At 43.7% G+C, this 23929-nt stretch overlaps 1 protein-coding gene and 1 long non-coding RNA gene across 2 annotated transcripts; one reads left to right on the top strand and one right to left on the bottom strand.

Moving 5' to 3' along the window:
• Positions 1–1685: 1685 nt before the first annotated feature.
• LOC111074480 lies at positions 1686–3592 on the bottom strand. The gene is made up of 3 exons (XR_002607816.2): positions 3372–3592; positions 2244–2294; positions 1686–2185 (listed from the first exon to the last, which is right to left on the bottom strand). It is a non-coding gene; the product is annotated as an uncharacterized LOC111074480 (long non-coding RNA).
• A 7690-nt stretch (positions 3593–11282) lies between these two features.
• LOC111074479 (protein gooseberry-neuro) lies at positions 11283–23925 on the top strand. The gene is made up of 5 exons (XM_022367276.2): positions 11283–11654; positions 11902–12215; positions 15791–15902; positions 22570–23169; positions 23290–23925. Exons 1-5 carry the CDS (start codon positions 11597–11599, stop codon positions 23583–23585), a joined length of 1380 nt encoding a protein of 459 aa, XP_022222968.1. The 5' UTR covers positions 11283–11596; the 3' UTR covers positions 23586–23925.
• The last annotated feature ends 4 nt before the right edge of the window (positions 23926–23929 follow it).

The following is a 23929-nucleotide window of genomic DNA, read 5'->3' as shown; positions in this document are numbered from 1 at the left end:
GTGAGCTGATTTTTGGATAAGCCCTTAGTGGGCTTAGAGCTGGTACTGTATTGTGATTATTTATTTTATTTGCTCTTGATTTGGAGTTATGTATGCGAATTTCTGTGAATTCCTAGAGCTCTTTTTCTAAGGTTTTCAGTTTAGCAACACACACTTTATGTTTCCGGTTGGAGGTTAGTGAAATGCTACAGCTTGAGTTGATTGCGCACGTCGTAATCATATTATGTACAGGATTTCCGTTTACTTTCCGTTTAAAGATGTATTGTAAAAATATACTATTTCGCAACAGAAAAAATTCCCCCATCGAGGAATCCTTAGAAAAGAAAACACTTTTTCTCAATCGAAATGCTTTGAATGATTGAAAGAAGAATAACAGAATGCGAAAAAGGTTACTAAGCCCTCTCGAAGAGGAGTGGGAGCAATATGCACGGGTACCCGTCCACATTCAACAGTCTGTCCGACGTCACAGGGAGTTCTTAGCGTCTCTCCCCTTTACTACTAGAATGGAATTTTATTTGCATTTCTCTCAGTCTGGACAACGCCTTCAGGAATGCCTTGGCCTTGGGCTAAAAGGGGACCAGCTTGGGGTCTCATATACTTAGATGTTCCCGGCTTGGTCCATATTAATATTTTCTGTACCAGCCAGCAAGCGAATATGTTCGTAAAGTAAGTTCGTTGGCTTCAGCTGATATGGCATAGCTCTCATAAATCTCGTATAACTCTCGTATTTCGGTAAAAACAGTTACCATAACCCCGGCATGCTCCATTAAATTTTCTCTTGTACACAACGAAGATGTGATTCAATTACTGAAGTCAGCCAACAGGCATTGCTGTTGTTTGCTTTTATTAATTAGAATGAACCCGATACCCAAAACAGCAGAAAACATTAATATTCATGGGAAAAAGAGACCCGGAAAGGCTACTAATATGTGTGGACGAGTGGGAAGCTGACAAAAAGATTTTCGCACGAGCAAAAAGGAAAAAAAAAACTTCATTTCCGAGTTCATGACTTTTGGGTAATTTGCTGTTTGCTCCATCTGTGCTCCGAGTACTCAGCTATGAGCTCTCCACTCTAGTGTCGGTCGAAATCAAAGAACTTTCTGACATGTTGCGTATACGCCGCGTGTGCGAGCATTGAAAATTATGCGGCATCATTTCCAAGGCAAGGCTGGAGACATGAACAATATGAACAAACTGGTTGCCAGTGCTGAGATGGAGGCGTACGAGTGTGTATCTGTGAGATAAATTTCGCGTGGGTGCGACACCGACGACGACACGAACACAGACACAGACACCGACACTCGTGTTGAATGTGTGCCATTTGGCAATAATTGTAAGGCTATTGTTTGGTTGGCCGCCACGCTCTGTGTGTGGCTTCGCCTCGAGGCAATCGCTCAAATCTTATGACAACTCCAACTGCTACTGTGCGATTCGCAAAAATACCGCTGCCGCTACCAATATCGATACTGATGCAGATACAGATTGTTTGTCTGCGGCAGTGATGTATCTATATCCATTGAACTTTCGAATGTCTGTCTCTCTTTCTTGACTACCGCTTCTCCTTTATTCACCCTATTTGCACCCTTGCCTTTCAATTCATATTATTAGAAAAAATAAAAAGCCAACTATACTTCAGCTTATACATACTTAGTAGAAAAATACATTTCATTCGTTGAATGTGGCATTTTTGTGGGAATTTTTTAATATTTTTACTAGAGAGACAAGGAAACGAGGAATGGAAGCCATGTTTTGGCAAAGCTGTCGGCTGGCACATTGCTCGAGTATCCGTTCAAGTCGGAAAATTCATTTGTAAAAACGAAACCCTACAACCCTTCCAAGGCCATTGGAATTGACTTGAGTGATGCTTTTAAAATGCTGTGGAATTCGATTTCTTCATGTATTAAAAAATGCGAGCCGACGGCCTGTGACAAGCGATTGAGAAGCCTGCTCTACTCCCTAGAAATGTTGTGGCCAGAAGCAATTTTTCAAAACGTCGTATATTAGTAAGTAATGAAGATCCCTCCAAAATGCTGGGCTAATGATTCTTAAAGCGCTCCCAATAAATTCCGCTGAAAAATTACCACTAACGCCCATATGTCAGCTTAAACGAAAGCCTCTCTACGGTTCCCCTCTATCCGTCGCGTCGGTAACAGCAACAGCTGTGGGGCAGAGGCGACTGTGGACGCTGAAACAAGAAAACTAAATTAAAACTCAACCGCAACTGTTTACACAGCAAATGTTACCACGAACGGGCGGCTCACCAAAGCCTCAAACTGAGGCTGAAACTGAAATCCCTGAAATGAAATAAAGGAGAAAGATGATTAATTAGGGCGGCTATTTGCCAGAGGAGGAGATCCGGCAAACAGTTGCCGGATCGGACAGTTGGTCCGAGAGGTGAGAAGAGTAATATGTACAAATATATCACTCCTTCGGAACGGTTAAAAACGAATTAATAATGTGTGATCGGATGACGCCCTCAAAATGTGGAATGCCAGTTGGTCAGCTTAACGAAAAGAGAATCATCTAACTGTAGAGGAATCCTGGGGATGTTGTAGCCAATCAGGAGTGTTGTAGAGGCGGGCACGACTATCGCCAGGATGATATGGCTAAAGGATGTCTCATATACCGAGCATAAGGATCGCTTGACTTTTGGATGGGTAACAAAGAATTCCATTATGTGCATGATCTGTGGTTTCCCTTTCAACTCTGCTCCGTTTTGAGGCGCTTTGTCGGCAAAAGATTGTAGAGGGAGGAGGGGAGTGAAGTGAGTCAATGACGTAGAGGGAGGACACCCAAGCCGCTGCCTGGCGAGGACCGCCACCACCGAAGTGTGAATTCTAACAGCCCGCGTCGGCGTTGCCGTCGTAAATAAAACATTTGAGCTCAAGTCACAGTCGCTGAAATGTGGCGGATTCTTTGAAAACAAAGAGGGAAAGGCAGAGGAACGATGAGTCCATCCGATGATCAGCATGAAGATGGTGATGATGATGAACCTTAATTGCACTTCGATTCGGCGTAGCGCCTTCGTTTATCGCGTTCCTGTTAATTTTGAGCTGATCCTTGATTAACACTCCGCTCGCCTTCTGATAGGGACATGCTTGCAATCCACTCCTTTGCTACAATTCCTCACCGAAGCGTCCCTGAACATCGTGCGGTGTGTGGCGTCAAGCCATAAATTTCGTTTAGCACCTGCGCGTCCGCGAGAGGTGTGATGTCAATGATTATAATTATAACGCCTGTGGATATGATTTAATAAAAGGGTTTCGCCGACTATTTTGTACCCGCACAGAATCGATCGTCATGAACTTGCCGATAGTTTCAGCCTGAGTTCTGAATGAAAATATAAGGGGCTTTTCCTCCGAGATACGCACCACAGAAGGACGCCAAATGGAGATGGCACCAAACAAACCCTGAGGAGGTTATATTCCTATGCTAATTTGATCTTAGCCCATCCCAGCTGGCATCAAAGAGAAATATGCATTTTCGATCCACTACAATTCCATCTTTCATCATCCGTGCCGATATAATTCATATAGTTATCAGATTTGATTAAAACTAATTTGACATTGAAAAATAGGAAATTTTTGAAAATAAATGCTCCGAGAAATCATAGACGAAATAATCAGGAAACGCAATCAATCCTTTTCGTACGATGCAGATGATGATGCAAAGCAGCTCAGGGGAATAAGTACTATTCGAGCAACAAATACATAAATAATCTTCATAAGTAGAAATCTCCTTCTCTGTTCGGTGGCCACCGAACCCGTCCTCGTACGCGCCGCTTTCCCGATTTGATTTATTTTCCATAGAAAATATAAATGCATTAGAAATGGATTTTAGTTCTGCGTAGAGGCCCCCACCGCACTCAAAAAATTATCGCCAGCCAATGCCATGTGAAAATAAGAAAATAAATAATTATTGAAAGGTTAAACACCCATACAGAGATCCCAGGGAAGTCCGCATGAAACTCCGTATGCTGGCTTCTACTTCTAATTAAAGACGCATTTCTTGGCTTCCATATACAGGTATTTTCTATTTCCATTTCAAACTCTAGCTCGACCTCGAACCCGTTTTCCACTTTTGTTCCAGCTGCAGGCCCAAATCGATTTGCTACAATTTCAATTTTCGTTGATTTCCCAAAAAGTGACAATTGGCCAGCGTGATTTTCAATTATTCTCAGGTAAATCGATCCGTCAGTCGGCACATGTCAAAGCTTGGAGTTACTTGAGCTCCCAAGCTGCGTCAGTCATAATTGTGGCATCAAGTCCAGTTCCCGTTAAGCCAAACGGCAAGTCTCGTGCCGACTTTTCCAAAACAAATTGCAGCGGCTTTTTGTGGATCGTTTCTTCACACTGAGTGTGGAGTGTGAACAATTGAGCTGCATGTTATCTTCAGTTGATTTAATTAGATTTTGATTTGCTGCGGCATTTTTCGCATCTAATTGAAGTTAAGTTTACAGAATCAAAAAAATTATTATTGAGCTGGTTTTGAAGGTGCCCATGCCCAGCCGCCGATCAGATAAGACCTTTAGCATGAGCGACCACAAAACCGGTTCTATGGCGAGCCTTATCGCTACGTCCCATAGACAGAGGGAACGCTCGGGGTTTCATTCTCTTTTCGGCGATGCTTCGTCTCTCACCGCGAACCCGCTGCCCAACGGCTTCGTCTGCGCATGCATGTGAATGACTTTCGCACAGTGGGGCCTTTGCCTATATCGGCTGGCTAAATTAATAAGCGAACAAGAGTCCAATAAACTTTTTCACACTGTTACAATTTTTAACTTTGAGTGCTACATCTCCTAAAATAAAATAACATATATTCAAAATTACATTTTTAAAAGCTTTGGCAATTCGCTACAAGATGTGTATATTCACTTTATCCAAAGGCATTTGTTCCTCATGCAACATCTTGGTATTTTATAGTCTTTGATATTATGCATTGTAATTTTTTGAAATCGTGAAATCGTATGTATGTAAATATATAAGAATATTTCAATATTTATTCAATAGACTTGAAATATTTCAACATCTTTAGTGGGCGTCGAAAATCAATTTGCAGTAAGCAACTAATCGTCATTAGGTTAATTAACACATCAGACATCACCATCATCGTTATTGTTATTGTAGCTTTATGATAATTCGCCATTTCGGATATAAGCCACAAAGATTTCAACTCTCTGGTTCCACCTTGACGCGACTAATTCAATTAGCATAATTTGGCAACACCTTTTTTGGGCATTGAGGCGGCACCGCCTACCAGCAGATGCGTATCTTCTGGATTGCGCGTAGATACTCTTATTTCGGTTTGTTCGTTTAGGCTAAAAAGCGCTGCTAAAGCGATTGGAAACGCCAGTGCAGGATGTAGACATCCAGAAGTTGACTAAGTTAGCGTGTCAAATCGATCATTGGCACAGTTTGACAAGTCTATTTGACTGGACAACTAAGGGAATCCGGAAACAAAACGAAGCAAAACAAAGGCAAGCGAAGCCTTGGACCTCCGACAGTTATATCCAGCCATGTCCAGACGAAGAGTCGCCGGCGGAGAGCAAAGCGTAACACTTACGATTTGTAATGGCCTCTAATCATGCGACAAAAAGAAGAAGACTGGAATGTGTACAGGTCTCCGGGATTCAGGACCTTTAGGACCTACCGCCGTTCCCAGGTAGCTAACGCAACTGAAACGTCTTTCCGAGTTGTCAGTCTGCGGTTCGAGTGTTAATGGTTTGTTAGTACTTGGCGGTGTCCTTGCTCCTGCTCCTATTCGGTCATTGGGACGACACAGCAAACACGATTTCCCGCCCACATGATACCCCTTCGCCACCCGTCAGCTTTACCGCAATTATGACGTCTGTGGTCGTTGTGTGTCACCTATTTATTTATCTCTCAAAGCTGCATGCGATTTTCGCCGGAAATCGACAGTGTTCGGTCAAACATCTTTGATTTAAGATGCACTGTTTAAAAACGCATTCGGCAGCCTGTAAGCAAGTTTACTGCCGAGTCCAAGTGATAAACGCCAAAAAAAAAATTCCAAACAAGAAATAAAACACAAGCTCGTCTCATAAATCTGTGAAAATCTGGGCAGCCTCGCTCCATCGATTGGCGGTTGCATGTTTAGCAAATTACTCAACAGCTGTGCTGGGGAGATCTTAGGTGCAAGAACGAGGGACCAGAGGGATTGGCTGTTAAATAAATTATAACGAACCGCCCGTCTTGAGACGATAAGCGGAGGGGGCACGCACTGCTGCAAACAAATTGCTCACTGCCAGGCCAGGCACTTCCAGAGTCTGTTGCTGAGCTCGCCAGTCCATGTGGGAGACGACACGCAGTCTGCAGATTCTTCTGACCCGGCGTTGGGACTATAAGGAGGAGGGTGGAAGTCAAGATCACGGATTGGTAGGCATGGAGTTCGCAGAGAGTGCTTGCATACGAGTATGTCAGCAGCTCGCTCAAAGCAAATGCCGCTGGTAGTTGGTTTCCCTTTTCGGCTGAATTTTTACTTTATGTTATTGATGCGAAAGATATATCAAATGCACTGGGAGGAATGGAAAAAGCACTGAATCCCAGATGAGTCTTTATATTATATTTCCCTATTAATCAGTAAATCCATATTTTTTTTCTGAAGTGATCCTAATGAGCAGCTTGTTCCGCGTTGTCACTTGTCATAATCTGTTCAAGCTGTGTTCAGTTGCAAGTTTGTGGAAAACATTGCTCACCCATATGAAGATTCGAAATTTCGGTGAAGGCTGCACTTCAAAATTTTTCGTGAGCATTTAAAAAACGAAAATGTTGTGAAAAAAGAGACAAAATGAGTTACGGATTTGCAATCGCTTAACTTGAGTGCCAATCTGAGTCGGCACCTAACTTCAGTCATATAAACAAATGAACATATGTAAAATCCATGCTCGGAACGACATCTTGTGGCTGACGCTGACGCTGATGCTGATGTGTTTTACGACTTGACACAGAGTTTCAGAGGACTGCTGGCATGGGACGGACATGGAGATGGTGTCTGAGGTGTCGGTGTCTTGCAGTGACTGGACAAAGTGGCCGACAAAAGTCGGTCGGTGATCCGTGCGCTCCGAGAGTGGCGGTTGGCGGTCTTCGAGTTCGGAGCTGACCGAAATGGCTTTGAAGCGCACATTTGCCAAAGTGATCGTAAAAATGCCAAGCCAAATACCTTGGGCACGTCAAGCGCAGCAATTAAAATTGAACTTTTATGTTACAATGACATATAGCCCAGTCCCGAGTTGGCCCACGGTGGAGCGCCTTAGCTTTCAAATGAGATGCTGATGGGTGGCGACGATGTGGGGAGTGAGCCGGAGTGGAGCGGAGTTGAGTGAAAAGGCCATGCGTGTGAACAGGCAAGATCAAAAGCTCAAGCCGCACCAACGCACTTGCAACTGAACTGAGAACAGGACGCAAACACAGTTGGAGAGAGCGAGAGAGAAGTCCAAAGTCTTATTTTTTGACCGGACAATGCAAATGCCCAGGCGCAGACTGAGCCCCGGGCCCCGTGCAGTTTTGTTTCAAAATTTAATTGCAAATAAATTGAGTTTTTGGTACTTCATTTAAGCGAAACACGCTAAACTTTCCTACTCTGGCGGATCCATCAAAGACGCAAGAGGATGTCTCTTTTGCTCCTCGACCCTCCCAGATGGTTTTTACGATTCTGACTGCATTCAAAAGAAACAACAAACATGCACACTCGAATGTAACGGAATTACCAAATGAAATTAAAAATTTTTCCTAACCATCTGCGGCTATACATTTTCAATCAAAAGTCTCTCTGCAGCACAAGATGGTTAAAACCTTTCAAATGACCACAGGCCAGATCTTCCTTTTTGCATTCCTAGAACATGCAATCCTTTATTGCCATCCTTTACAATCTATCAATAAATGCTTATCCGTTAGTCCCATATTATAATGAAGTTCCAAAAAATGATCCATCAAAAATCCGTTGGAAAACTGTCAACAGATGAGCAAGAAGCCCAAAGTGTTCAAATGCAGCAGTAGCTAAGGACATGTTGACCAAACGGAAGGCAAAACAAACCGTTTGGCAAACCAACAAATATTGAACAATCACATATGACAGATCGCTCGCCCATCTGGACTAGGCTTAGGAAGTGCACAAGTGAAAACTGGGCACACACACCCTGAAACACTTAGTTCAATTCAGTGGTCAGACAGTTTTCACTCCTTCATGCTAAATTTGCAAGGCAAACAAACGCTGTCGTTGGTCCCGCCGGGCCAGGCATGACACACCAGCGTGGACGAAGGTGTCACATCGGCGGGGGGCTTGGATGGATGGTAGCACAGCAAGCGTGAGGATCTGGACAAGGACATTTAGCTACTCGTTTGGGATTCAGTAGTCAGACAATTCCTGATGTAGTCGATCCCGGGTCCCACTCAAAGTTAGAGTTCCATTCTGGGAAGCCCTCACTATTCAAAGATGCTGAAGCACTCCCGTTCCCCGGTCTAAGGAGTTCACACTCCGATCCAGTTATGAGAGAGGTTTATGGTCTCGGGAGTTTGAATGAATTAAACTGTACTCACATGTTGCCTTTTACTGCCTCCTTAAATGATCTACAAAACATTTATGTCTTCCCAGCTCGGCGACAAAATTTATAACCCTTAATAAATCATTGATGAGAAATGTGGCTAGCATGTGACTCGATTCAGGGAAAAGACTTGATGTAGAGTTTAGCACTATAATTCAAAAAAATCCTCTCAGTAGCCAAGAACCAAAATCCTTTGAAGGATTCGATATTTTATTTATTGATTTTTGAATTTCATTTATGGGACCGTAATTGAAGGCTTTGTTTACGCAATATTAACTGGAAAGTGTCCCAAAGAGTGTTAATTGTCATTTTCACACTTTTCGTTGCAACTCTGTTTGCTTTTGGTATTTCTAGCATTTCACATGTTTTGCCATTTTATGATCAGTTTCGAAATCCCAAGTATTCTTTGAGCTGAAATACAATTACCTTTTCACTTCTCATTCAATCACTCCAAGAAATTTTTCTTTTTCAATTGGCTTTTATTCGTCATATTCAATTTATTTACATACATATGTACATATATGTACGAGCATACAAAAAAATTTCCAAATATGAATTTCGTTCCACGATTTTCCATTCATCAAGCCGCACGTTTAGTGCCTCAGACTCCTTAACAGGATGCCAAACTGCCACGCCCACATACTAGTATATAAGCGGATTTCCGTTTCACAGGGCAAAAGTCCTGCCCAAAGGCTCCTTATCAAAAGTTCTGACGCCGACGTTGCCACGCTTGAAGGCGCTCCGGTAATTGAAAACTGTCAATACGCAAATTAAAGAATTTGTCATGTGTATCGTGACCAAGTTTCTGTGGTTTCGGCCTGAGCATGGAATGGAACGGCGGCATTTCCTAGTTCAAGAATGTCCTGTGTGGCTCATTTGCAATGCCATGGCCATTGTAAATGACGCATGCGAGTGCACTCAAGTGGTTAGCTCTTGGTCCTTGCATAACGCTTCATTAACAACGAGTTTTATACTGACTGTGGCATGGTGCCTACAGAGAGCCTAGGCAGAAAGCCGAGACCAGCTGAATATTGCAATTCTCACCCTGATTTCCACTCAATGACCAACGGTTGTTTCCCCAGCCTGGCCGGCTCATTCCGCTCAATGGAATTTTTGGGAGGAAATCTGCTGAAATATTATTATAGATCAGAGATTTGCATATGGCCTGGATTCTACACAGGACCCACTCCAACAATACGACATGCATACAGATGTACATACAAAGGCAAAGGGCAGCCATTTTGTCTCCTTCTAAATTTCTCTGTCTCTCTCTGCCTTTTCCGAAGCCAGATGCAGGCGGCATGTGCGTATCCTTAATATGCGTAAACTTCACGCTTAATTCTTTTTAGTATGATGCTGTCCTTTCGCTGTTTTCGCTTTTGTTCGTAGGTTTTTCAATTTTTCAAAAACTGCAGACAGTCCAAACCGTACCAGGTGTGACTTTCGTTTGCTATAATGGATGTTGATAGATTTTTATGTGTGTATATCGGTAAATGACTTTAGCTTATCAGGATCAGGGTACTGGATTAGTTTGAGCTTGGTATAGGGATTGGCTCCATATTGAAAATTAGTAACTCGAGGTTTGGGCTATCTAGTAAGATACCTGCTTATTGGCAATACCCCCCCTCATGGCTAAACGGATTATGGAACATGGATACGACATAGTTAGTTTTAATGATCTTGAAGTAAAGTAGCGACCTTATCAAAGTTCATTATTAAATTGCAAATCGTAAATCAAATGCAGATTCATTTGCTAACCGAACAGAGGGAAAACATTCACATGATTTCATCGTAAATAAGCATGAACTTGCATTGTGTCTGGGCGAATGTTAGCGGGAGAGGATAAGCCAAGAAGCTAAAGGAAACCCGAACCCCCATAAAGTTTGATGACAAAGACCTAACCCAACTAGACCGCCAAGAGGGGAAAGAAAATGGAGGTCGAGGTGGAAAAGTGGGATAAACATACATACATTGAGAACACACGACACACAACTGTGGGTGCTAAAAATGACAAAACCGGAACGATTGATAATGCGTCCTGGTCTTGCTTATGGCATTGGGCTCGGTCTGGCTTTCGGCCTGGATGCCGGCCTATGTCCTGTGCCGACGGCAGCCTTCACGCTTTAATTGGCTGCCAGCGACAAAATAAAGAGTCATACAATTCACACAAATGTGTCGGCCGTGACAGGAGCCCAGTCCGGGCTCGGGCCCAGGGACAGCTGCACAGCCAAAATGATCAGCCAAATGGCATGGGGCAGGGGGTTGATGTTGATGTGCGGATGGATAAGATATCTTACAATATCAAACGTAAGGCGAGCTCAGCCCTGAACCGCCCTGAGCGAGCCCAGCCAATCAGAACTCTCGCGAGGCGTGGCATTGCAGCTCGATTAAAGCGCCAGAGAGCGCTCCCTCTGCTCTCGCGCATCACCCTGTCTTCCCTCTCTGTCCCACACTGAAGTTTTTGATCGTTGCCATATTGGTGTGGCGCTCGAGCAGGCAGCAAACACAAAAAGGGCGGGCGCGAAAGCTACTCTCGCTCTCCCTCTTCGCCAGCATCTCCATCAGCACCACTGCAGTGGTGGTAGTTGCCAGATGTGGGAAACCAGTTTATGGAGCGATCTCATTGTTCGTCCGTCCCCGTAGTAGTCGTCGACATCACCCGGGCCCGACCGGCCTTCGTTAATTTATGCTCGCGCTCCTCTTTAGTTGCTTTGCAAGTCTCGTGCTGTTTGATCGCCGAAGCGCGTAATTCCAAGAAAAATTCACGTTGCGCCGAGCTGAATTGTCGCCCGCTATCACGCTATCGGTTGGAGAGTCGCAGACTTCCGTCGGAGTCGGAAATCGCATATGTCAGACTTCTTGGTGATGAGGTGGAGCCTTTCGGCCGTTTGCATGTGATTGACAGGGAATAGTTCCGTTTTCCGTTGTCATTGTTACGTGTGCAGTTGTATGAAATCGAGGCCAAAGCTATTTTCGTTGTACAGTGCAGCATCGACTTAGTTCCTAAGTTATTGTATAAGCAAGTGGATTTGGACAAAAATGGATATGTCTAGCGCCAACTCCCTGCGGCCTTTATTTGCGGGTTATCCCTTTCAAGGTAAGCTAACGGATGGGCTTATCATATACCAAGCGAATGGAAGTCTGAAACTTTCATTAAGCCCCATTCGACACACTCTAAATATGGCGGGGACATATTTGTGGTCTTTTTCCACATTTAATGGGATTACAATCAACAAATGCCGATAGTATTTTGATATCGTTTTACTCGCTTCCTAAAGATATTATATACATATATAACTTTTAAGAATGAAATATTTTGTATGTGTGCTCATTCCCATTTACAGGACAAGGTCGCGTTAACCAACTCGGAGGAGTCTTTATCAATGGTCGTCCGCTGCCCAATCACATTCGCCTGAAGATCGTGGAAATGGCGGCAAGCGGAGTTCGTCCCTGTGTGATTTCACGCCAGTTGCGCGTCTCGCATGGGTGTGTGTCAAAGATTCTAAACCGTTATCAGGAGACGGGCTCGATTAGGCCAGGTGTCATTGGTGGATCGAAGCCCAAGGTGACCTCGCCTGAGATTGAGACCCGGATCGATGAGCTGCGGAAGGAGAATCCCGGCATATTTAGTTGGGAGATACGAGAAAAGCTGATCAAGGTAAGTAACACGGTTGCTGTAGGCTGACAGCACCTGCACGACTACAGGAGGCAATAAAATGTGCCAAAACAAAGGGTCCAAGGACTTTGCAAGGCCCACCAGTAGCCATAACCGCAGGACATTATGTGCAGACAAGAGATTCACCTATACCAACTGATTCGAATAGACCATTCACCGGTCGTTTTACTTCCGTTTTCCGAAAAGTCACGTGGCAGACTCGGGCCGCCCGCTGTCTTTGTTATGGCACGTTGCCGGTGACATTTTTCGGCCCTTTGCATATGCCGGCTGGCCGGTAGCACAAATGGTCCAAAAGGCCCCAGGATCGATTTTGAACTTGGCCGCCCATTGACAAATTTGTTGTACAACGGCGACGACAAATTTTCACATGCCACCCATACCGTTAAGAAATCGATTAAACCATAAAGAGTAGGCTGTTGCTGATGCTGTGGCTGTTGCTGTTTCTGTCGATGTTTTCGTTGTCTTCTTGTCGGCATCGATTGTGTTTTATCCTTGAGGCGGCAAGGTGCAAAAAAAAGTACATATATTTATCTTGCCTTTTGGCTTTGAGCCATCGCTCCAAACTTCCGGCCTGTCACGCAATTTAACGCCAAGGAAAAAGGAATCAGGTAATGTGTATAGTCAACCTACTTAACGTGGCATACACTCAAAGAAATTGCATGTTAACTAGGATTTTTCGTTATCACCAGTATTAGGGGTAAGCTGGCAACAGCTCAGAGTATTTTTGGCAGAGTTCTCGTGTATTTGTGATCTCAGCCCACCAGCTAAACTTATTTCTTGTCACGTTTTAATGGAAGATTTAAAAGTCAAACAAATAATTTGTACGGATTGGTCTCCTTGCCCTCTTTCATTCATTTCAATATGTCAACACATAGTCAACCTGAAAATCAAAGACGAAAAACCCAAACACTTCGACACAATCGCACATGCTCAGCCATTATTTTTGCGCAAATTAGCGTAAAACTTTATGCAAGATAAAAACAGACAGAAACACGCTTGAATTAGGCAAGCGGAAAGCAAAGTCAGTGGAGACAGAGCTCAAACCTTTTTCTGAGCCTACGCCAATATAGCTTATTCATGGACTCCAAGAGCAGACCAACTGTCTCGAGTAATATTTCGATTTTGGCATACGGTCCATCAGCAGAGCACCACCTTCGAGCTCTTTTTGGACGGATGGATGGATGGCCCGATGACGGCTGTCTTGGAGTCGTTTTTCGCCTTTCGGCAAGTTTGTATGCACAGAGGATGAAAGGTACATTGTATTCGCATATTCATGCGCCAGCCCCTTTTGGCGGCTCATGCCTGCCTGCTCTTTATTTGAAGCCGCAATTAGTTACACTTTATGTGGCGATACCAATTCGAGCGACCATCGATATGATCGGCCAGATATCGCTCACGCACACAATTGCATCGCTGGTTGCATCACATGTCCGTATCCTTACTCTGTGAGATTCATACTGTGCATCTCAGCCGTTTTCGTTTTGTTTGGCTTGCTTGTCAAGGCAGTAGGCGTAACTGCTTCCAGGTGCGCTTCACGCTGAATTAGAATACGCTTTCGGCATCTCTCTTGCTCTATCACTTTTTTCGAACTATCTCTTTGAATGCCCCTGCCGTTAACTCGATTTCCCCTCCGTATTTGCAAAGATACTCGTACTATTTGGTTAGAGGCGGTGTTTTGTTTCAATCGATGATCGTGTTTGATTCTACTTGCACATTCGAAATTTTTAATTTTATTGCACTTTGATGACGATAAATATTCAATGGCTCCTCAATCTAACATTTTCTGACCCGCTGACAAACTGCTGATTTCCAAGAAACTTGATTAATTAAAAACTACGGACTACACCTGTCACTCAAGCCAGAAGAGAAGCCATCGCAGTCCCAAAATACGATCGCAGAAAGGGAATAATATGTAGATAAATAATTCTATACGATATGCTCACGAATAAAGCGCAGTCAAGTGTCAATCCAACTGTCAACTAATTAATTAAATTTCAATTGAAATTGCTAAGGCAGAAAAGCCAAGAGAAAAGGCAAAAAGGTATCTCGCTGTCGGGGGCTCGACCGAGATCGAGATCGGTTTGGAATGGACTTGGGCTTGAGTTTGGAATTGAAATTGGGATCCAGTTGTCAGTTGCTACAAGATAAGCCGTCACACATTCCAGCTGGACAACCGGTACGGTAGGGTAGGCCCCAGTCACAGCTCCACTTATAAATAACGCAACAAAGTCCAGTTGAAAATCAAAACACATTTCTGTTGTTGTATTTATGACACATTCAATAGAAATAGGAGTCGGTAGCCAGAGCCCAACACCAGCTAACCAGACAGCCCACGGCGGCCACCACCGTTCCAGACTGGACAAAATGTCAGTTTTGGTTTCTGTACTCGGCGTCTTGTCTTGTCTGGTCCCTGTCTTGTCTATGAGTGCCAGTTAGGCCACCTTTGTTCGCTCAGGAATTAGCCGCAAACCCCAAGAGAGAGCGAGAGGAGTCATGATAATTTCGTCAGTGGAGAAATATTTTTATTAATCATGAAAATGTTTGCGGCACATGCCACTCCATTTGAGCAACCGACTGGCCTCGGACCTCCGGAGTCCCGAGTTACTATACTTTGGGCTGGGTCTCTATACACTGTCAAACCAGTAACCAGTATTCAAGTACCATGAATCCAGTACTCAGTTCTCAGTCCAGATCTGACGGAGCGTCGCACCGTTGCGCTTCGTTGTGCAGCGATTAGCTGGAACCTGAAGTTAAAGTGGAAGTCGACATGTTGCTCTAATGAAAACTGACGGCTTTCGGTGGCTTTGAATGAGAAATTGGTTTTTTCCGATTTGGAATTGATTTCGGGATCCGTTGAATGTTTTCAGTGGAAATTGTGGGTCGAGAAAGGAAGAGATCAGTTGTTAGATCAGTTGATCTCCAAGATAACGCATATATCATATTGTACACATATTTTCAACCAGCGATAGTAGATTATGCTTGACTCGCGTACTTTCAAGTAAATCATATCAAGGAATGAGCTTAACTTTGCACCTGAGAGATTAACTTCATGCAGGCCCATCTCTTGCAATTTGTTTTCCCGCCACAGTCTTCTCTCTTGGTTTTATCAAATCTCAACAGCTGTCTCGCTTTTTAATACACCACGCGACACAGGCATAGCAAACGGCAGCAGGTAGAGATAAATTCTCCTGCATGGCCTAACTCTGGGCTTGACATTTCCCTAATTGGATTACACGACCAAGATGGGGAGAAGTGAAGAGACAGACAGCAACATGAAAATTGTCCAAACACAAAGAGCTGCCCAGCAACTGTAGTATTAATGTCAGAGCCCTCAATATGTCTAACATCAGTGTAGGGTGTACATATGTATTTATGTATATTATCGGGTCAACCAGTAGCTATTTAGCCGGTCTTCGCTTATCTTAATTGGATTTGTGTGATTTTCGAGTATGTTCTCAGCGTCCGAATTTCTAATGCCCATTAGAATAATTTATGACGTTGGATAGATCGAAGTATAAACTTATATCTAATGAGAAAAATTTATTTGTTAAATACAGGAAGGATTTGCAGATCCGCCATCAACATCATCCATCAGCCGCCTGTTGAGGGGAAACGATCGCGGTAGCGAAGACGGACGAAAGGACTACACCATACATGGAATTCTTGGCGGTAAGTACTATGAAACAAGACTGCTATGATATGAACGAGAAACCTATTTGAGTATGTTAGTTTGTAAAACAAACCACAGATCATTTATTTGATAATTTCGGAAAATCATGATCAATTCATTTGTAGCTCAAATCAACAAAATTGTGTCGGCAACATTACTTTGATCGTCTTAGAACGAGCGACTTAAACTTAAATCAAAGCCGCTCAGAAAAAGGGAAAATGTCTACAATAGACCGCTCTGCCCATACGATAACGATCTCCATCGCTTGTTGGCTATACACAACCGAAATAGGTGTAGATGATGACACCTGAGAATCAAGAGTACACAAGACTCAAGATTCTTTTTCCACAGCTCAGACCAGACCGAGTTCCAGTGCCAGTGCCAGTCCCAGATCCAGTCCCAGCTAATAACACCGCTTTCCACTGCCTTGCGTGAGATCTCATCTTTCTGTCCCTTTCCGACCCTCACATTTTGAGCGGAGCCAATAATCACACTAAATATGCAAAGTCATTCGATAAACGATCGGCGGGGTCAAAGCGGTGTCTGTTGTGTTGAGCTTGGTTGGAAATTGAGTAGAAAATTATTTTGTATGATCTCCCGATGCATCATTAGACGAACACTGTGGAGCACTGTACTTGGATTTTTGTCCATTAGGGCCGATAGCCGAAATATTGTGATCATGTATTTGGCAATTGTTATTTTTGCCGAAACTGTGATATTTTGCCGACCCGCCTGTCACAACAGAGATTCCGCACTACAATGGCTGAGGTTGTGCATCCCTTAGTTGTCACCTTGACGTTGCCTTTCTGAATGAGTGCAGGTCGCATTCATGCAATGAAAAATGCAAGAATTTTAAGGGGTTATTTTTATCTTTACCTTGAAACGAAATCATGCTGTTTTCGTTTTTTGCCAAATGCTGAGAGTAGTGCTCTGCCGGTTACAGGTGGAATTCTGAGCGAGGGTTGTGCTTTAAGTGAGGGCTAAAGTGTTTCAGTGTTTCATGTAAATCGATCTGAAGATTTTCCTTTTCTTCCCTTCCCTTTCATATGACCCCCACATTTTACATTAAGTTGAAGCTAATTCCCCTCAGCACCTGTTTGCATAACCTATTTGACTTTTTTCCAATCCGACGAACATGAATTATGTACATACGCATAAGCATAATCTATATAAGCCTTCCACAAGATGGTCATTATGTTGTCGAAGCGTATAATAAGCTCACGCCCTCCCATCATAATTGATTCCCCTGTCCGCATCTCCACCCCTACCGATGCTTCGGACCATTATTACGTCTGTCCAGCAAAAGCAGCAGCAACTGCACCCAGCCATCTACCCATCCTTGAGTCACAATCAAAACCCCAATCGGAACGGGCATCACAGAGACACATCCGAAGATACAGATGGCCAGACCCCGACTGCGTTGGAATCTCTGTGATCTGAGGACTGGGACATGGGATAACAAAGTCGGTGCCGGTGCCTGTAATCAACGCCTTCTTTGCCGGCGACTGTATGAATTCTGGCTCCGACCTGAAGACACCGAAAATAAAATTATGCATTATTAAATATGTTGCTTCATCTTTATTTCGCATATAATTTCGTTTGATTTGGATTTTTTACAATTTATAGGGACACGTCCCAGCCCTGGCTGCACTGCCCTTGCCACAGCCCCATCAACGAATTTCCAACCACCATCTCCCCGTCTTTGATGGCTCATTGTCGCTGACTGCGCTTATTGGCGGCTCGCTTTGATCTTTCGTAAACATAAAAACTATCAAAAGACATGGAGTATCAAATAATAGCTTAAAATACCAGAAAAAAGAAAATTGTGCGGGGGCTAGTAACAAAACCTTGCTGACAAAAATGGTGTTATAGTGTTTGATGTTATAAAAAAATCAATACATTTGTGAGCAAAGCTAACAAAATGAGTCAACTAAACTCGTTATTAAGAGCATTGATGTCATTCGAGAGATGCCGATACAGACCTCATCTAAATACCAATTAAAATAGAATTAAGTCGGGAAACCTCTGGCAGAAAGTAAGAAGACATCAATACACTAATGTCCCACTGAATTATTAAACCAATCTGGCAACCAATGTTCGAGCAGGTTCGAGGCTCACAGCAACATCGTGAAGTGTATAGTGTGTTTTGTATTTCATTGAAATTCAGAACTAGCGTAGGGTTCATTTTTCCTTGCAATTCTCGGAATATTTTAGCTTGATAAATATCGATCGCCCGCCCTACTGAAGACACAAAAAAATAAAAAACACCGCTAAACGTTTGCTACGCCTCCGTCAAATAGACCGACAATAGCCAAGTTGTCTGTACCCGAAATCCAAAGCCGCTTGACTGATAAATACACGTGCGATTAGTATTATTTCGCCCAGTACCACAGCCTTGCGAATGCACTTCTCGAACCACTCAAAGAAAGAATGTAAGGTAACACAAAGAAATCAAATGCCAAAACACCGAAAAGAAGTCAGAGATAGAAAGAAAGAAGAAAAGATGAGGCTAACACTTGTGGCAATTAGTGGATAGAACAATGGCATCAAGAAAGACCGCCGTGGGAATGGCCAGCGATATTTACAAAATATATTCCCCCACCTCGATCGTCAGGACCAGACAAAGCGGCAGCAATACGAGGGCAGATCCTTTCCAAACCCAAATACAAACAGGTTCAATTACTTGCAAAAAAACTTCGAGATCGCAATGGCCGACGATTGCAAACGGACGCCGCCCAAGAGGATCCTGTTATAGGAGGTCACACCTTCTCTAATTCATCGCCACGGGAAGCCGAGGGACACGGAAAGAGAGTGCCGCATACTTGCAGTGTCACATGACAAATGATTGCACGGCGAGGAAGAGCTCGGCTTCTCTGTGCTTGCGCAAAAATATCCTGCTCCTGCCCTAACATTCATGTGCGTGCGGTCTATAACCCCGCAGCACTGACCCTGCCCCTGTGCCTGTCCGTCCCTGACCAAGTCTCTGTCTGCCGCCCCTCGCTCACACATATGGCCTGTTCCCGTGGTTGGCTCATTTGTTCGACTTGAAAACCCATTAAAATCGTTCATGCCCGAAAAAAGTGTCAACGTAACAAAAGCATCGCTGTGACTTCAAATGCGCCGATCTTGAGCGGCATCTTTAATGCCCACCAGGGTGTCCTGGTGCGTTCTGTTTGATCTCATTGTGGCCCTGATCATCCTCAGCCTGACTCTTGTCTGTTTTCTGCCGCCGCCGTCGGCACAATGATACTGATGCCCCGCTCTCGTGCACATCTTTCGTGTTGATGAGTTACAAAATATTTTATTAACGCATTATCACACTCTAACCGACTTCTCTGTCTCGTTCAGTCTCTCTCTTCTACTTTGTATATCTCTTTCCCCTCTGGAAACTCGCAATCGTGCTCTATCTCACTCTCTTCGCCATTGCCAGGTTGAACATCATCTGGGATTTGTTTTGATCAAGTGTTTGTATGCATTGTTATTTAAATTAGTTTCATTTCCTTCTGACCCCAAGTTTGACTCCTTTGACGATTTCGTTTCTTTTGCCGCCGGATTATGATTATAACTAATTTTGGCCCCATGTTATTCTCTTTTCCCTATCCATCTGCCATCATTCTTCATCGATGGCCCGACAACTTTTGTAAATTAGTTTAAATGGGCGTCATTGGGAAATGATTTGGGAATCTGATCTGATAATAGTATTTAGCTGTCCGCTCATTTGTATTTCGATTTTGTTCTCGATTCCGAATTGCTTTCCTTCCCATTGCGAGGGCATTTGGAACACAAATTGATAGAATATTCATGTTCGATAGAAGCATTTAAATAATAATTTGATGTTCATATAATTATACGGTTTCAGAACTAAGCCGACTATCTGTTCCATCATGAACTTCTTCAATTTAAAAAAATAGCCGTACTATTTTTTTCTAAATTTCAAGTATTCCGTCTACATATTGTATATACATATACTATGTACAATGTTCATTATACATGTATATATACACATAACCGGCTTAGATCTTGTCAAACATAAAACCGGCATAAGTTTTAAAGCTGCTGTAATCCTTTTGCTGACATGAACCTGAGGACTAAAAAATAACATATCCGACTGAACTGAACTGAGCTGAGTTGGGTTGCCCCTTCAGCCATGCCCAAGTCCATGTCATAAGACCCCAAGATTTTTCAAATCCCAAATCTGATGTTTGGCGACAGAGAACGCGCGTGTCTCTGCACTGACAGCTGACAGGTTGGGCCGCAGCCGCTGCAGCCATTTCTCTCTCTCTCTCTCTCGAGCAGGGCAGTGTAAAAAACGTTATTTAAGAATTGTTTTTTTCAATTGAAGTTTGATTCTGCCTGCAGCCCCAAAGACTTTAACATCAGATGCACCAATTTAAATGATAGAGTCAATGTCAAGATTGTTGATTGATGATATGTGCTCGAATAAGATAATAGACAAAGGCAGATTGATCTTTGCCACAGCTCGGACAAAGGCTATGCTGCAATTGTCCATAAGAAGTGATTGGTCTCCAATAATACAAATGAAAAAAATAGAAAATAATATTAAAAGTTGCCCGTTTGGCCTTTTGCACTTTGCTTCACAGGGCAGAAGCAGGGAGGTCGGTTCCCTCAGGTCCCTCTGAAGTACTACCTGCTGACTTGCCTGCTGTTCAAAAACGCAACTTGAAAACACACGTCGTCAAAAATGATGGAATACTCTTCCCAGATTACTAAGCCACAGTAATTTATCAAAGCTTAGAGCCCCCAAACAATTTTCCACAGGCTCCAGTGCCCAAAATAAAGCCTCAAAACTGAAAGACAGAGCAGCAGCACCACGGTAGCCAAAGTGGTGCCAGAGCCATTGTCGATGCTGGTGCCAAAATAATAAAAGGGGCCTTTGTTTACGGGCGCAGCTGGATTTTTTCTCTTTGGACCGCCAGTGTCGGCTCTCTTATCGGTATACGAGCATTATTAATGGGAAAGTAACAACAAATTAATAAAATGTTTAACATTTAAAAACTAATTGATTTTTCTACCTTCCACCTTTGCTTTGGTGTCGTTTCTCGAACCGTTTTTCTTTGTCTTCTTTCCATGGCTTCCATGGCTTCTGCAGTATTTGGAATCGACATCGACTCCCCTTATTTTGTATAATTAAGTTTTATTGTCTCGTGTGTTGAAAGATTAATAGTGCGACTTCTGTATTTTATCATTCATATCCATTCGTTTTTACTTAATACGTATGTGAACTTTTCGATTTCTTTATTTGACCACAGACCGCACTAAACTGTGGGCGTTCCGCAATCCAAGGTATCGCTTGAGGAGATGTTGGGTGTGGTCTGGGGATCCGTGGAGCTTATAAGCGTACCGAAAGTTTATTTATCATTTTTGGGGTTTGTGTGTACGAATATTTGATAACCTAACTTGACTTATGCAAATCTAAACCATTCGAAATTTACATTTAAAGTACTTACTACTAATATGGTACATGACCATTTAAACCACTACAGTTACAGTTTTGATTATATAAAATATTAAATCAAAGAAACAGTTAAGGATATCTTTAAGTGATTCCTTCCCATCAAAAGATCTCACTTCCCATGTTGTCTAAACTACTATTAATCACATATGTATATAAAGAAACAGGAAATCCCCTCATTCGTTAAGTCAATTAATAATTTAACTTGACAGACCGGAAAAGATTGACTCTAACACTGAACGCAGAAGAAAAGGTCAGCGCTCTTACGGATACATGCCACCATGCAACCACACAGATAACCACGATTACATTCAGGTCAAAGGACGATGAATTTAATCGGACTAAAATGTATTTCCGCTTCATTTACAAACACACATCAGCACCCACACGAAAAATGCACCGTAAGATTCGGGAAATATGTCGTCCTGCGTCTATTCATCTTAAAAAAGAGCTTGTGACCTTGTTGATTATTCCCGATTATAAGCGATGGTTTCTCTGCTTTCATCCTATGCCGTCAAATGCTGTGACTCCGCCCCGCCTTGAAAACTCAGTTTATTGTGTAATGAGCTCTCCAAATAATTTGGCACGGCTCCAGTGAGGCCGTCCGACCCTGCCACACGCCGCGCTTCAAGCCCGATTGCCAACGACGGCGGCTTTTCCCTTTCGTAAACAGATGCCGAAGTTAATTGGCGCACTCCTCCATGGCCGCTGACAACTTGCCGATCATCTTCTTGTGTAATATGATATATTGTGTCACTTGTCAAGTACTGTGACTTTTACGAGCCTGCGGCTACGACCTCGCCACAGCAGCTTGCCTTCCACCCTCCTAAGTGCCGATCGCCGATCGCGTCATCTTTCTGCCTTCTGTGTGATTGTCGGTGGCTTTTGACAGATTTGTTGCGCTCCCCGACATTTCAATTAATATGCAATGGCGCGCATTGAACGTCGACTCCCATTTATATGGAGCTATGACTTTGTACTGATCTGGGGATCACACGATCGCTGAGGATCTACGTCGGTGGCCCTACGCGGTGCATCCGCAGATCGAACCACACGACAATATATGATTCAGTTTCGTCGGAAAACAATGAGCGTGGAAAATTGTATGGCTTCTTACGAGGCGTTAATAATTTTTGTTGCCTTTGAATAAAGAACGAGTTCCAGCTGATGATAACTTTTCCATTCAATTTCAGGCCGCGATTCGGATATTAGTGATACGGAGTCTGAGCCTGGGATTCCACTGAAACGCAAGCAGCGACGATCCCGTACAACGTTTACCGCTGAGCAATTGGAGGCTTTGGAAAGGGCCTTTGCCCGCACGCAGTATCCAGACGTTTATACCAGGGAGGAGCTCGCCCAAACCACAGCGTTGACTGAGGCTCGCATTCAAGTGTGGTTCTCCAATCGAAGGGCTCGTCTCAGGAAGCATTCTGGAGGATCAAGTTCCGGTCTTTCGCCAATGAACAGTGGAAGTGCAAGTGTAGGAGTGGGAGTGGGCGTTGGTCCCAGTGCAGCGACGGCTCCACTCGGCTTCGGTCCCCTCGCCGTTGGCTCAATGGCGGGCTACAGTCCAGCTGCTGGGACCACCGCCAATGGGCCTAGCATTAACGATAGTGTTCATCATTCCGCTCATGCTCCAAGCTCCCACCACACTGCAGCAGCTGCAGCGGCGGCGGTGCATCATCACACACAAATGGGCGGCTACGACTTGGTCCAAAGTGCCGCACAGCACGGATTCCCTGGAAGTTTTGCACAGCCCGGCCACTTTGCCAGTCAAAACTACTATCACCAAGGTACATAAACAGAGAAACGGCTCTGCAACATTTGCCGATCCTTTGTAATCAAAGTCTTTCCTTTCACATCTTACATTCTTTGGTACATAATTTCATCCCGGCTTTTCTCTCCCAACGCAGACTACTCCAAGCTGACCATCGATGACTTCTCCAAACTAACCGCCGATAGCGTTTCAAAGATCTCGCCTTCCTTGCACTTAAGCGACAACTACTCAAAGCTCGAATCGCCCTCAAATTGGTCGCAGGCTGCGTACCATCTCAACCAGTCAGCTGTTGCGGCAGCCAACTACAATGCCCATGTAGCCCAGCACCAGCTGAATGATTATGCCGCTGCAGCGGCACATGGAAATGCAGCAGCGGCCGCTGCCTACAATCACCCGTTGCCGGCGCAGGGTCAGGCCAAGTACTGGTCATGAGTTAATGAAATCCGGTGACGACACTCTGCGAGCGTTTTGCACGCTCAGGGGACAGAACCCCATTCGACTTTCGTGTCAGTTATATGCATTTCAATTATCAGCAGAGGCACATGTAAATGTTAGGCAACTATTTATACACTCTGAACGTGAATATGGAAAATATTGGCTTGGCTATAATTTAGGAGTACTCCGCTTACTACATGTGAATTACATGGCTTTTAGAGGCGCATTAAGGCTGGTAACGTGTTTCTATTTAAGCAGTTTATTCAGATAGATAGATAGATAGATATACATATTTATTTTTATACTCTAAACGTGACGCGATATTGTTCAACATAAAAAAT

Source organism: Drosophila obscura, unplaced genomic scaffold (assembly GCF_018151105.1).
Source record: "Drosophila obscura isolate BZ-5 IFL unplaced genomic scaffold, ASM1815110v1 contig_151, whole genome shotgun sequence".
Lineage (NCBI taxonomy): Eukaryota > Metazoa > Arthropoda > Insecta > Diptera > Drosophilidae > Drosophila > Drosophila obscura.
The sequence above is the reverse complement of the archived record's forward strand: the minus strand, read 5'-3'. Positions and strand labels throughout refer to the sequence as shown.